General features: G+C 36.9%; 1 protein-coding gene across 3 annotated transcripts in view; it reads left to right on the top strand.

Moving 5' to 3' along the window:
* LOC145488506 (transformation/transcription domain-associated protein-like) overlaps window positions 1-13,695 on the top strand; it is a 53,740-nt gene that overhangs the window by 6,099 nt on the left and 33,946 nt on the right. For 2 of the 3 annotated variants that reach the window (XM_081467387.1, XM_081467384.1), the window contains exons 14-47: window positions 262-488; window positions 723-776; window positions 1,184-1,275; window positions 1,854-2,058; window positions 2,802-2,823; window positions 2,976-3,092; window positions 3,505-3,597; window positions 4,027-4,099; window positions 4,486-4,543; window positions 4,905-4,958; window positions 5,064-5,102; window positions 5,237-5,333; window positions 5,556-5,650; window positions 5,882-5,990; window positions 6,333-6,389; window positions 6,565-6,652; window positions 6,998-7,076; window positions 7,603-7,692; window positions 7,843-7,953; window positions 8,233-8,322; window positions 8,421-8,546; window positions 8,682-8,752; window positions 8,874-8,977; window positions 9,440-9,563; window positions 10,090-10,237; window positions 10,564-10,649; window positions 10,814-10,925; window positions 11,557-11,637; window positions 11,714-11,812; window positions 12,167-12,241; window positions 12,654-12,680; window positions 13,043-13,090; window positions 13,236-13,322; window positions 13,575-13,671. In XM_081467387.1, coding sequence (XP_081323513.1) covers window positions 262-488; window positions 723-776; window positions 1,184-1,275; window positions 1,854-2,058; window positions 2,802-2,823; window positions 2,976-3,092; window positions 3,505-3,597; window positions 4,027-4,099; window positions 4,486-4,543; window positions 4,905-4,958; window positions 5,064-5,102; window positions 5,237-5,333; window positions 5,556-5,650; window positions 5,882-5,990; window positions 6,333-6,389; window positions 6,565-6,652; window positions 6,998-7,076; window positions 7,603-7,692; window positions 7,843-7,953; window positions 8,233-8,322; window positions 8,421-8,546; window positions 8,682-8,752; window positions 8,874-8,977; window positions 9,440-9,563; window positions 10,090-10,237; window positions 10,564-10,649; window positions 10,814-10,925; window positions 11,557-11,637; window positions 11,714-11,812; window positions 12,167-12,241; window positions 12,654-12,680; window positions 13,043-13,090; window positions 13,236-13,322; window positions 13,575-13,671 — 3,135 coding nt within the window. The remainder of the gene's footprint in view (window positions 1-261; window positions 489-722; window positions 777-1,183; window positions 1,276-1,853; window positions 2,059-2,801; window positions 2,824-2,975; window positions 3,093-3,504; window positions 3,598-4,026; window positions 4,100-4,485; window positions 4,544-4,904; window positions 4,959-5,063; window positions 5,103-5,236; window positions 5,334-5,555; window positions 5,651-5,881; window positions 5,991-6,332; window positions 6,390-6,564; window positions 6,653-6,997; window positions 7,077-7,602; window positions 7,693-7,842; window positions 7,954-8,232; window positions 8,323-8,420; window positions 8,547-8,681; window positions 8,753-8,873; window positions 8,978-9,439; window positions 9,564-10,089; window positions 10,238-10,563; window positions 10,650-10,813; window positions 10,926-11,556; window positions 11,638-11,713; window positions 11,813-12,166; window positions 12,242-12,653; window positions 12,681-13,042; window positions 13,091-13,235; window positions 13,323-13,574; window positions 13,672-13,695) is intronic. The other variant, XM_081467386.1, reaches the window with a different exon arrangement.

Genomic DNA, 13,695 nt, shown 5'->3' with positions numbered 1-13,695 from the left:
AAATAAACAATGCAAAATTGCCCCAAGAAAGTTCACTTGCCCAACAGGCAAGTGACGTTTCTTGGACAAAATCCACTAGCTTGACTACATAATCCAGTGGCTCCAGACTATATCAGACATGACTCTCTGTGCAAGCTGATCTTCAACCATTTGGAACAACTGGGAACAAGTCAGCTGAAAACCAAAGAAGATACTTTCTGGGCTATTTTTATTCTTGACACTATGTTTAACTATGACGTAGACATTCAATTTGTTTCACAGGATTTGTTCCTCATATTGACCAGTTGTTTGATGAGGAAGTCCTGATCGGCAAGGGCTGGACTACAAAAGAGTCCTTGCGTCCCCTGGCTTACAGTACTCTGGCTGATCTGGTTCACCATGTACGCAGACACCTTCCTCTTCCACACCTGTCATTAGCAGTGCACATGTTCTCCAAGAACGTACATGATGACTCACTTCCAGTCAGCATACAAACAATGTCATGCAAGGTAAGTGCAGATTGCCCTTGGCTACCTTATTGTGTATCACAATTTGGCAATTGTGTGACAGTAATAAATTAGAGGTCCTGTGCATATTGAGTGATTGTGTGACAAAACATTTTTTCCTTGTCAACACAACAAAAAATTTTATGGAGAAAGAGGCCTGTATATTTCTTACTGTCTTGATAGTAAGTAGTTGCTTACAGTTGCTTCATTTTTTATCTTATTTTTTTTCCCTTTTAGCTTCTTTTAAACCTTGTTGAGTGCATCCGACAGAACAGTGAGGAGCAGGGAACTGTAAGTGTGCTGCATTTAATCCTTTCTTAGTGACGTCTGGTGGAGGCGCGGTGGTGTCATGGTTAGTGCACTTGTCTCCGGATCGAGCGGTCCGGGTTGAGCCCTGGCTGGGGACATTGCATTGTGTTCTTGAGCAAGACACTTTACTCTCACAGTGCCTCTCTCCACCCAGGTGTTAAATTGGGTACTGGCAAATTTAATGCTTGGGGTAACCCTGCGATGGACCAGCATCCCATCCAGGGAGGGGCGTAGAAATATTCTTAGTCACTTCATGCAACAGAAAGCAGAGATAAGCGCCAGCCTGATGGGCCTAGTGATATTTGACTAATAAATTGCTTTTCTCCTTGTCTTCCAAAGTGATGCTGTGTTTATTGTTGATCACTATTTCTTGTGATGTAACTTTTCAGGGACGTGAAATTCTCATGAGGATGCTTGAGGTGTTTGTGAGGAAATTCCAGTCAATAGCTAAACATCATGTTCCAGCTATCTTCAACAGATGGTACAGTGTGTTATTTAGCTTAAATAATAAACTAAATAATAAACTTAAATAATAAACTAATTAACATGAATGAACTAACGTTTAATGACTGCACACTTTGAGAAAGATGAATGACCACAAAGATAAGATGGATGTTTGTAATTTCTGTCTCTGAGTTTAACTGAAATAAAATTATGTGATGAAGCGACATTTCAATCTTGTTGCACTTGCATAGATGCACTTGGAAATTCCAAGCACGTCTATTTGGGCTTCTCAAGAACATGATCTGTTATAAGCAATCTCAGAAATGCTTTCCCTTGTTTTCAATCACCTACATGTGTATCCCATTCTGTGTCCATTTTGTTTCTTTTCTGTACATGTTCTGTGCCTCTTCTGTATTCATTCCACATCCAATTGTATATGTTCTGTTCCAGTTCTTGTACCCTTTTCATGTTGTGTTCTGCACATGTTTGTTTTTACTGTAGATTACCTTCAAGCTGTATTGTACATGCACTGTTACAAATGATTAAAATTTGATACAAAATTGGAGTACATGTATTTTGATCTTGATCTTGTCATTTACATTCCAAATCTCACAGCCCACAGATGAGTGAGGTTCAAGCACAGCAACAATCATCTCAACAATCCTCTTCTAGTTCATCCATGTCATCTGTGACGACCACGTCCACTACGGCTGCTGATCGCAGCTCGTTGTCTAGTGCCCCTTCAACATCCACTGCATCAAGTTCTACTTCCACTGGAGAGACGCAGTCTTCCGAGAAGCAGGACCAAGACACAACAAAGGTAAATAACCAGTTTCTGATTTTCTAACAGGGGAATATGTAAGTCAAACTGACAGAGCCCTCCCTGAGACCAGAAATGTGTCCACTCAGAAGAAGTTTCAGTTTATGAATGGTTAGTACCAGTAATGTTGTTCTTGTACAGTGTATGTGGGACTATGACCAAGTGTCTATAGTTATGGGGGGTGCCTGTCTTCAGGAGGCGTCCATTAGCAGAGGTTTGGCTGTATTAAAAAGGGTTATGAAAAATAAGTTTTTGCAACAATTAATGATAATGCAGAAGATGTGGATTTCATTTTGGATTTCCAGATTTAAGCAGAAGGGGATAGTTTGTTTAACCAGATAAAATTTGAACACAAAGTCACTAATTGTAACATGCCATGTGAGAGCATAGAACCACAATATTTGGCCTAGGCAAGAGAAAATGTTTATGTATACTGCTGTTTTCAAAAATATATAACTTGATATATAAATTAATAATGCACACTGTAGCTAGTCACCAAAAATAACTGAAGTGCTAAAACTACATTGTAGATGGGTGGTCTGGGTGACCACCATCAGGAAAATCAAAGTGCAGTTCTTTTTTTTTGAGAATGATGTACTAACAGTAACTATTTTTATCTGTTAAGCATGGTCAGATTCCTTTTCTCTTTTCCCTACTGCATGAAAGATTAAAATTAAAGCTTTTTAACTTCTCATTTATTATTCTTAGGTAACTTATAAATTATCATTTTTATTTTTCCTTAGAAATCATCATCTTCTTTACCAGGTATTTTTTATTTCTATGTTTGCTGTGAAAACAAACTTTGAATAGCTGGTGACTTTACATGTACAACCTCCTTATATGTGTTGTCATAAAAATTATATATTTTACATAATGAATCTTTTCTAACGGTCTAAGTGTCTGTTTGTATTGTTTAGTAGGTCCCAGCCCCACAACAACGTTCTCTGTACCTGATTGCCGCAGTATGGTAAAAACACTTGTGTGTGGTGTCAAGACCATCACATGGGGTGCTGGATCATGTAAAGTATCAGGAAGTAAGTTATTCACACTCTGTTGATTGCAAGTTAAATCAGATGCAAACAGGACCGTGTCAGAGATGGCTTTAGACTAGGATCACAACCATTCAAAGTGAAAATACGCTGAATTGTTTTTAGAAGGCTATAAACTTGCCAATGACAGTAACATGGCCATTTTTGAACTCTGACTTAGGATCTACTCTAACTGTATAGGGACAGAGGCTGTAACAGGCTGGTATTACATGTAAATATAGTCCAAAACATACAGAATACACTGGAGGTCATAAACACTGTATCATATCATGACCTTTTTGAAGATGGTACTTGTATCAGATTTGAGCAGCATTGCTATTAATAGCAGGGCACATTATACAGGTGTTGTGCTTTGTTGGATCACAGTAGTGATGGTTGTGTTTTTTGTTTTTCTCAGCTGCTGGGGATATCAATGCTCCTGCCTCTGCTCAAGCTAACAAGACATTCCTTCCATGGGAGACACATTTGTTTACAAGGCTCTTGAAATATGGTAAGCAATCAGTTATCTGAATTGTTCCTGACTGTTATCAGTGAAATCCTTAAAAGTTCTGATAATTTAGCCTTCACTTCAGTGGGTAAAATATAGGAGAACTTGTCAGAGGTTTCATTGAGTAAAGCGGGAGTGCAACTGGTTTTCAGAGGCAGGCAACTGAACTTTGTTATAAGAAGAACTTTCCTGTAGGTTTTTAAACCAGGCAGGAAATTCATCCTTACAGCCGGTCAACTTGCCTGGTACCTGGCCTCTTAATAAAATCCCTGTTGTGTCCTTTCTGGGATGTCTTTGGGTACAAAAATATTCATTGACAAATAAGTATTTATTGATAGAAGTAATAGGAAACATTAACTGCTGTTACATGTGTTTACATTCAGTCAGATTTATTGACTGCACTTTCTTGTTGACGTAAACTCTTAACTTCAGCCTTGCAGGCCCTGGACATCTATCAAGTGTCTGTCAGCCCTAACACTGGACAGTATTATCTCAGGCCTCCAAGGTATATTCATTCAAATAGCTGTGACTTTGAAGCTGCGTGACAGGAGATTGATTGCAAATATGCAAGTCTGTAGTTTCCCTCGGTCCATGGAAACTTACTCAGCATATGCCATTTTGTACCTGTTTGTTGTTATGCTGATTATTGATACCACTAAATGGGATTATAAATGTTAGCCATGACAAGTTGCTAACTATATGTAGGTTACTTAAAATGAGGGTAGCCAAACCCTTTAAACAAGTTAGGTCTTGCTTTTAATAAGGAATCAGGCTCTCTGTCTTTCATTGTTTCTTCCTGCTTTTGTTGCTGTTCCTATAAAGTAAGAATATTGTTAGCTTACTCAGGTGGCAGTTCTGTATTGATATTTCTTGTTGTATTGGTTTTTGCAGTTCTCAGCAAGTACGAATGAAAGAAGAAAAGGAAATCTTAGAGCACTTTGCTGGAGTTGTGAGTATTTTGATACTTGCATGACCCTGAGATATGAAATCAAAATGGTTAAAGGAGCTCAGTCACAGTTTGCACATTTTGAAAAGTTTAGCCTAAATTTTTCAAATTCATGGTTTGCAATCCGTGTCAATCTTCACCATCCTTGACCATCCTTGTTCTTTTATGGTTTATTATTATCTCTTTGATGGTTTTCCATCTTAATAAACTATTATTTTCAGGTTTCCTTCCATTTAAAGGAGATTTTGTACGTGGCCAAAAAAAAAAAGACAAAACACCGTGACTGAACTCCTGTAAAGGATCTGGCCATAGTTGTATCTTGGTTATGAAATTAATAGCTTTCCTGTGTTTTGAACATATTTAGTTTACAATGATGAACACGTCAACCTTCAAAGAGGTCTTTACAGCGAGTATAAAGGTATTTACCTTACTGTGACATTATTTTGTTCTATTCATTTGTTGGTTGCTTGTTAGTGCTCTATTTAAAGTATATGGATGAATCAATTTTTCATTATTGTTTCAGTATCTGGTGGAGAGGATTCACACAAACTATGCTCTACAGGTGAGGACAGCACACATACTGTTTCTAAGCAATGAAATAATGATGGAGTGTTTATTACTAAGAACACCCTGAAGATTACGTCTTCCTCATTGAACTTGCAGTGATATCTGTGATTGTTTTATTTCCCTTGTCAGATTATCCCAAACTCATTTCTGGCCAACCCAAACACATCAGCTACATTTGCTACAATCCTTGTCCGATTTCTACTGGACAGACTGGATGAGATGGGAAGTACGTTATTATTTTTTAGAGGCTAAACTAGTCAAGAAAGTGCTTTTAGTCTTTTTTTTTTTTTCAAATAATTTATGTGTCATCTTGGTTTCTCATGCCTAGGTGAAAAGGAGATGGATCTTTTCACCAATGTGGCGATAAAGATTAATGCTAAGTACTACACATTTCAGGCAATAGATTAAAATTAAAAGGAAAATAATGTTTTCATTTTGCTTTTTTCAGCCAACATGGAGCGTTCCAACCTATATTTAAAGTTGTTCAAGCTTGTGTTTGGTTCAGTTTCTCTCTTTGCCTCCGAAAATGAACAGATGTTGAAGGTGAGTTGAATTTAAAGTTCTGTAAATACTAACTAAAATGTGAACCAGGATGATAGGAAAAGAGAAGCAAAAGAGATTATTAAGCAAACTAGTACAGTATAAACTCTGGTTGCTGTCAGTAGTAGTCATAAGACTGTTAGATAGGGAATCAAAAACAGCACCAACTCATTAATTGCAATTATACTGTTTTTTAGTAAGAGACACTCCATAAATCATTGTACTTCTTTTCAGCCCCATTTGCATGAGATTGTGAATCGTTCCATGGAGCTTGCGTGCACCTCTAAGGAGCCATACAATTACTTCTTACTGCTGAGAGCACTTTTCAGATCCATAGGAGGAGGTAAACCCTGCAATCACTGTCAAATAAATCAGTTCAGAGAGTAGACATTGCTCACTGGTTAGATGCAATTCTCAGTTACAGTATCCTGAAATTTCAGTTGATTAAATTAATGTAGACCAACTGCTGAGCGTCAAAGCTTTTGTCAAACAATAGAGGTGGTGATACTTACAGTATATAATGCATGCACAGTTCACATCTTGTCTCTTGAAATCTTTTAATTACATGTAAACTATTGATTTTTTTTGTCTATTTTTTTGTCTTTATTCTCTTTTGTCAACATATATCAAAACGTTGTTTAAATTGTAAAAAAATAAACATGTGCATTGTTCATTTGCTATGCAGGAAGTCACGATTTGTTGTATCAAGAGTTTTTGCCCCTGTTACCAAATCTGCTCCAAGGTTAGTTATCAGTTTTCACCCTAACCATAATTATGGGAAATTTGAATCGCTGAGGCCAGGAATGTGTTGCACTAACCAGTAAGCGTTGAAATTACACATGTACGTGGATAGTGTCACTACTGTCTGTCTGAAACCCTGGAGTTTTGTTAATGGTGTAGTTTAATGTTTCCTTTAGGTCTCAACAATCTTCAAAGTGGAATCCATCGTCAATATATGAAAGACCTGTTTGTGGAGCTGTGCCTCACTGTACCTGTCAGACTGAGGTACATTATAATAGCTTCCTACCACGTGGAGTACTTATTACTACCTAGTACCTACTGAGTGAAAAGGCTGTGAGGAGATATCCTGTTGTAGGCATGCCCATGGCGTTAATTAGAGCCATAAAACCTCGTCGATAATACCTGACACTACATGTTTCGTAACCTTCAATTTGGTAGAGAATATTGGAGAATATTAAAAAAAAAACAAAAAAACAAAAAGGGTTGAAAGTGTTGTTTGACTGGCATGTGAGCAGCGGTTTGTTTTAACTTGTGTTGAGTGGGTGACAGATTTTTGTGGAGTAGACTGACCCTTCAAGTTTCTAATACCGTGTTTTCTTGCTGTGTCAGCTCTTTGTTGCCATATTTACCCATGTTGATGGATCCTCTGGTATCTGCTTTGAATGGATCCCAGACACTTGTCAGTCAGGTAAATATGAAGGACTTTAATACTAATTACCTTGTGTACGTTACAAACACAATTTCACAATGAGGGACTAAAAGTAGCAACTTGTAAGGGATGGGTGTGCTGGAATTTAATATTATTTTAATTGTGGAGTAGTTTAATCAATGAATCCACCAATTTTTCAGCTGAACTAGGATTGAAGGACTTATGTCACAATTTCTTGGATGAGTAATTTTTAGTGATGTCTAAAATTACATCCAAAGTGAAGGAAACTCACAATAGTCATTTTGTAAGGAAGAAAAGGATCAAAGAAGTAGTTTCAAGTTGTTGTTGTTGGTTTTCAAGATGCACCATCCATGACGTACCTCCTCGAATGTTTACTCTGATGCTGTGGTTAACTTTTTTACCTGATGCAAACATTATTGACAACCTTATGTTGTGATTGCTATGGAGTTTTGTCAATTACTTTACCTTTTCTGAGGTCTATCATTAGCACACATTTTTATCAGTGGCTAGCAATCAATGTGTGATGTGTTTATCATACCATCAGGGCTTAAGAACATTGGAGCTGTGTGTTGATAACCTTCAGCCAGATTTCTTATACGATCACATTCAGCCGGTCAGGGCAGAACTGTTTCAAGTATGTCAACAAACTTGTATATTGTGATTTTCTGTCTTGTTGTTTGAAAGATGCTATAATTTTTGTAGAAATCAGGTCTCAAGGTTCAGACATTGCGTGTAACTACACTGGCTGATTACATTGTATTTTCTATGTTTATGGCATTTCTAGGCACTTTGGAAAACTCTTCGCAATCCACATGATAGTATTGCCCATGTTGCATTCAGGGTCTTGGGCAAGTTTGGTGGTGGCAATAGGAGAATGCTAAAAGAACCACAGAAGGTTAGTTTGTGTGAGAGCTTGACTCATAAACCAGTTGTATTTATATTTTTGTTAACACACATTGGTTTGCAAACTTTTTGAGAGGGACTGGTGGTGTTTACAGAACACATATTTTTAATATTCCTACCTCTGGGGACTCTGATTGCTTAGAAATTAAAGTTATTGTAAGGTAATCAATTTTTGAATTCAGTGTTGTTCTATAGACAACCATCTTTTCAAATTTTCTGCCTTCTTTTTTTTTTGTTTTTGTTTTATAAAAAATGCCTTTCTTTCTTTCAGTTAAAATACAACAATGCAGAAACACAGGGACCATGTCTGTCAATATTTTACCCAGAAAACACCAATCCTGTTTCGCTTCCTGTGACAGCTGTAAGTAAATCAAACATTCATTCTTCATTAAGGAGATTTAACTGGGACTGATAAGCATGATTTAATGGTTATTCATATGCTGCTGTTGCCTGTTACAGGTGATTGAGAGAGCACTAACTGTGCTCAAGACACTCCCACCCAATATGGCAGTACTCCCTCAGCAGTCTCCAATGCAAATTGACCACACTGTGTTTTACAGAAAACAGGCTTGGCTGGTAGTACAGGTAACATGGGAATGGTGTTATGATGAAATATGTTGGATTTACATGTACCTTTGAAGAGAATGAGTTTTATGATATTTCAATCGTTTTTAATGCTTTAGTCACAGTTTGATTTTGTGAATGTCAATTTTCTTGTAGTCTTTTCTAATTGCCATGATGTCACTGGAAGACACTGAGCCAATATTTCAACAAGTTCTGACACACAAAAGGTATTTACTCATTAATTTTAGATTTATTTACTTGTTAATTATAGATTTAAAAAAAAAAAATTATAGATTTAAGCCTTCAAGATGAATTTTGACCCGTGCTTCTGTTGACCTCTTTTCTCAGCTTTAGAACAGGAAATCCTTTGATTGTAAACAAGACAGCTGTTCCACCATGTGCTGATGAGCCTTCTAAAAAAGTGTTTGAACAAGCCATCACTGGTGCATTGTGTAAGCATATCATTGGGTATAATGCATGAAATAAATAAGGTTTGCAACAACCCAAAAAAGATCAAGAGCAAGTAACATGACTTCTGTATCTATAACAGAGCAAATAATATTTACTACATGCAAACTAAATGTTGTGTAAATATGTGCTTGAAATTGTGTATGACAGGTTTAGCTCTTGTTTTAACAATGATGGAACCAAAAGTATTACTATAATTGGTAACTACCAGTTAAAGGTTAAGCTCTTCCTATTATTCATTTCTTCTCTCGGCTCTTGCCATTGCTGTGAAGCTGTGAAGATTATGGAAGAACAATCATTGGAAATCTAAAGTTAGAGTGAACTTTGCTTTACAGACTAAACTGAGCCAAATATTTGTCAGCTTTTACAATTAGAAAGATTAAAATAAAAACTATGCCCTGTCTTAGTTTTATGCTGCATGGCTTGCATTTTTTTCCACTATCCAGTGTCTGGTACTATTAAAGAGTTGAAGTCAGATGCAGTTCCGTTTGTTTCACAAATTGTGCGTCATTACACAATTGTGGGCGTCGCTCAGCAAGCAGGTCCTTGTCCAATCAAGCCACAAACAAGGTAAAAATGATAATAATTTGAAAGTGAAATGTTGTTTGAGGAGGAAAAAAAATATGCAAACTTTATTTATGTATAAAGAACTAAAACTACATTAAAACAGATGAAAGAGGCCATTATAGAGAGGTGGCTGTTATGGGGAGATAGGGGTGTAATATGACACCTGTTTTGGGGAGGGGGCGTGCAACATTTTTAAATTTAAAAATGCTGACTGTAGAGTAGAAATATCTAACACAATCAAAATATACATGTATTAATAAAACAGAAACCAAACAGAGACTAATGGCGTGTAGTACAGATCAAAGTTTCGTGATCTTTTGCAATATAACATTAGGTTTGGCCAACACCGTTCGTCAGTCATTGATTAACTAGCCATTGTGGACAGGTGGCCACTATAGAAAGGTCAGAATTATAATAGTGAATGTATGGACTGTCTGCAGGGACAAAAAAAATGGCCGTTGTGGGGAGGTGGCTGTTAGTGGAGGTTCGACTGTATATATTTATTTATAATTTCTTTTGGACCATCCAGGAATCGCAGAGGAATAGACATTCATGCCATGGTAGATGCCATAGCAGCAGTGATGGCTATGGAGGATAAAGAGTTTTACAAAGTTGGGGAACTAGCTGTTGCTGTAATGATTGAGACTGCAACTGCAATAACTGGGGATGCATACAAGGTAACTACATCATAGATTACTGAAAACAATCTTGGAAAACTTGGGTTTTTGGTTAATGAGGACTTGGGGTAACTTGGGCAATGTTTAAAAAAGTACTTTTGATTTTCAATTGGAAAAAAGTGATTACAGGTACATTCCATTAACACAATAAACAGGCATTCGGCTGTAAGTAAGTAAGTAAGTATTGATTCTCAGCCCTTACTTTGAAATGTTTTAAGACCACTGTGACAAGTTAATGCTTCTCTGTGGAAAATTGCAGTTCAAGTATGTGTATGGGGTGTGTAGCTGTTTTTAATTGTTTAATAATCGTTGTTGCTACCTTGTAGGCTGCCCGTTTGCCTTTGTTTGAATACTTGTCTGAAAAACTATGTGGATGTTGCTACGAGAGAGCTTGGTTTGCCAAGAATGGAGGGTAAGCTACAATCTGCCATGAATTCTCCTGAAATTGTCGTTAAATTCTCCGCATTTTGCTAGTTTTTTTTATAGACTAGGGCTATTTGTAAAATAAAGTTATTGCAGCGATGGTTTCCTGTCATATCAGTTCATCTTTTATTTAATATTTAATGTTTTTTTCAGGTGCACTGCCATCAACTTCTTGATGAAGAGGATGCCACTTCAGTGGGTTATTGAACATCAACTCAGTTTCATCAATGCACTGTGCTTTGTCATGATGGATCTTACAAATGAAGTGAGTTAAAAATACATGCTGAATGCACATGAGATCTTCTTTTACACTACAATGCCATTACAGTATTCTGTGTGATAATTATGAAGTACAGTTTTGTCCTGATTCATGTTGTTGAGAATGAGAATGATTCCCCAGTGTATGTTTGATTCCAACTCATTTTGATAAACAGTAAACAAACAAATAATATTTGTAGAGGAAACCACGTCAGCCTCAGCTGGATTTCAGGGGGGTCCTCTATCCTAGACGAATTGGAATTTGGAAATGTTTGTTTTCGTGGAGGGAGGAAAACCGGAGTACCTGGAGAAAAACCCTCGGAGCAAGGCGAGAACCAACAACAAGCTCAACCCACATACGGCAGCCATGTACAATTTAACCTGGGCTACATTGGTGTGAGCCAACTCTGCTACCCAGTTTAAGTTTGAAGTTTCCAGTTTGACAACATATCTGTATTGGTCAAAAGTTAAAGTGTCAAAATGAGACAGGAGAATTTTCTGATGTTACGTTAGCTTTCATGATTACATTGACCAGGGATATATGCAAGGCAAGAATTGTACACTGCATGATGTGAATGTGAATTCAGCAACCAGTGTTGCGGATCATTTACTTATTGTAGTGTCTTTCATTTCTGTAGGTGTCAGCTGGAACAGTGGACAGTGCAAAACAGACATTAGAGTCTCTTCTTAAGCAGTGTAATGAGCCGCAAGCTGATGAGGTACATAAACATCACGGCCATGACAGCTATAAAAATCTGCTGTCAGTGTTTAACATGTTTTCTACCTTGATTTCAGGAACCAAATATAGCGTCAGTAAGGGAAAAGGTGCTGCCGACCATCACGCAACATCTTGTCAGGGAAATTGTTTCACCGAACCAGACCATCAGACAACAGGTTGAAATATAGCTTATAACCATAGAATCACAACCTCAGTTAATACAGATTGTGGTGTTCCTTTTGAGTAGTTTTGGTTTTAGAGACCAAAATTTATAAAATGTCAACATATTGCGATGTAGTCTGGACATCTTTTTGTTGTGATCAGTTTACTTGGTTAGAAAGAAAATGTTGACCTAATAATTTGTGTGAATTGAAAGATGGCATTCATAACAACCTTGGTTGAATGCATGACTGAACCAGGACACTGTTCTAGAACATGAATAAGTTGTGATTAGTTAAGTCTGTTTATATGATCATATGGTTACCGTATGTCTGCAGCAGTCCTTATGAGATAGAACTTTTAATTCACAGGCCCAATGTTCTGTATCTGTACTTGCCAAGATTTACAACTCATCAGTTCACAGCATCATGCTTCCCCACAAAGCAGTAAGTTGAAGTACTATTCATTTTTGTAAGCAAAAAAATCCTTGTCAGTGTGAAGTTTTTTATGTATAAAATGTCCTCCATTGATTTGTTTAGAATAGTTGATAAAAATGGGGGCACCAAAGGGGGAGATTGACTTACATGAATGCATCTGGTATCTCTGAAAGGTTCCAGAGTTAATGCGTTTCTTTTATGACTATATGAAACTGAACTGGAGAGAGTAGAGGTTGATAACAAGGTACACGTATGAAACCCTCAAAGCAAGGCTCCAACCATCATCAACAAGTCCAGGACCTGGACCCTGGACACCATCTCCAACATAATCTGACATAAACTATGTAATCAGTGACCAAACATTTATTGTTGTTATTTTGCAAACTGGCTTATAATAATTATTCAACGTGATCTTTTGTAGATTCTGGAGGACATGATTCCACCCAAGGTATGTGCTACATAGTTAATAAGAATAAGAATTGATATTTTTAATTTATTTAATGATTAGTTAATTTTATTTACTGTATGGCTTGTTCTTGTAGCCGATATAATGTGCTCTCTGATTGGCTAAGTGTCGGGCATTATTCTCTTGTAATGCCCACGGGCTGATTACAGGTTTGCAAAAACAAAGCAAAAAGCCATATAATAAACAACTCATCAACCTCGCACGTTCAGTCCTAACGGGAAAATCTCAAACTTCAACTTTGGCTCACTCTTGTTTAAGACGTAGTTATTTAACGCTCTAGTTTTAACTAACTAACTTAAGGCATTCTTATTGAACTTGGTTGTAAAAGTTATTTTTCTCTTTAGAAACATCTTCTTCGTCACCAACCAGTGAATACACAGATTGCATTAATGGTATGAATTTAAGTAATTTTCTTATTGTCTAGTGGCTGAGAATTCAGTATTACAGACTGAAGTAGACGTGTTATTATTAATGTTGATCATTTTTAAACATATTTTGTGTATTGTTGTCACATTAATTTTTTTTGTTTGTTTTTAGGATGGTAACACTTTCTGTACAACTCTGAGTCCTCGTTTATTTACTATGGATCTGACAATAGTGGAACACAAAGTTTTCTTTCATGAGGTATGGCAATAATGTTAAGCTACTTTACTGAAGCTTTGCAGGAAATAGTTAACAAAATAATCAAATATCACTTGGGTTTACTGGAAAAAATCTCAGTAAAGACATCCTGTAAAAAATGTCGAACAGTTCTGTGACCAATTTCAAATGAAAAAATAAATATGAAGCGGTAAGAAAAGATTGAAAGGAGGGGAGAAACATTTGTGAAAATAGTTGCTTTATGTGCAATTACATGTTGAATTTGTTTGATTGCAGCTCCTGTCTCTGTGTGAAGCAGATGACTCACAGCTTCTTAAACTACCCTGCTACAAAACTGTGCAGTCTTTAACACCTCTCCGCAAAAGTGCTCTTAGTAAGTATCCATGCAATGGTTGGA

The sequence above is a fragment of the Orbicella franksi genome, chromosome 5 (genome assembly GCF_964199315.1).
Source record: "Orbicella franksi chromosome 5, jaOrbFran1.1, whole genome shotgun sequence".
Classification (NCBI taxonomy): domain Eukaryota; kingdom Metazoa; phylum Cnidaria; class Anthozoa; order Scleractinia; family Merulinidae; genus Orbicella; species Orbicella franksi.
The sequence above is the reverse complement of the archived record's forward strand: the minus strand, read 5'-3'. Positions and strand labels throughout refer to the sequence as shown.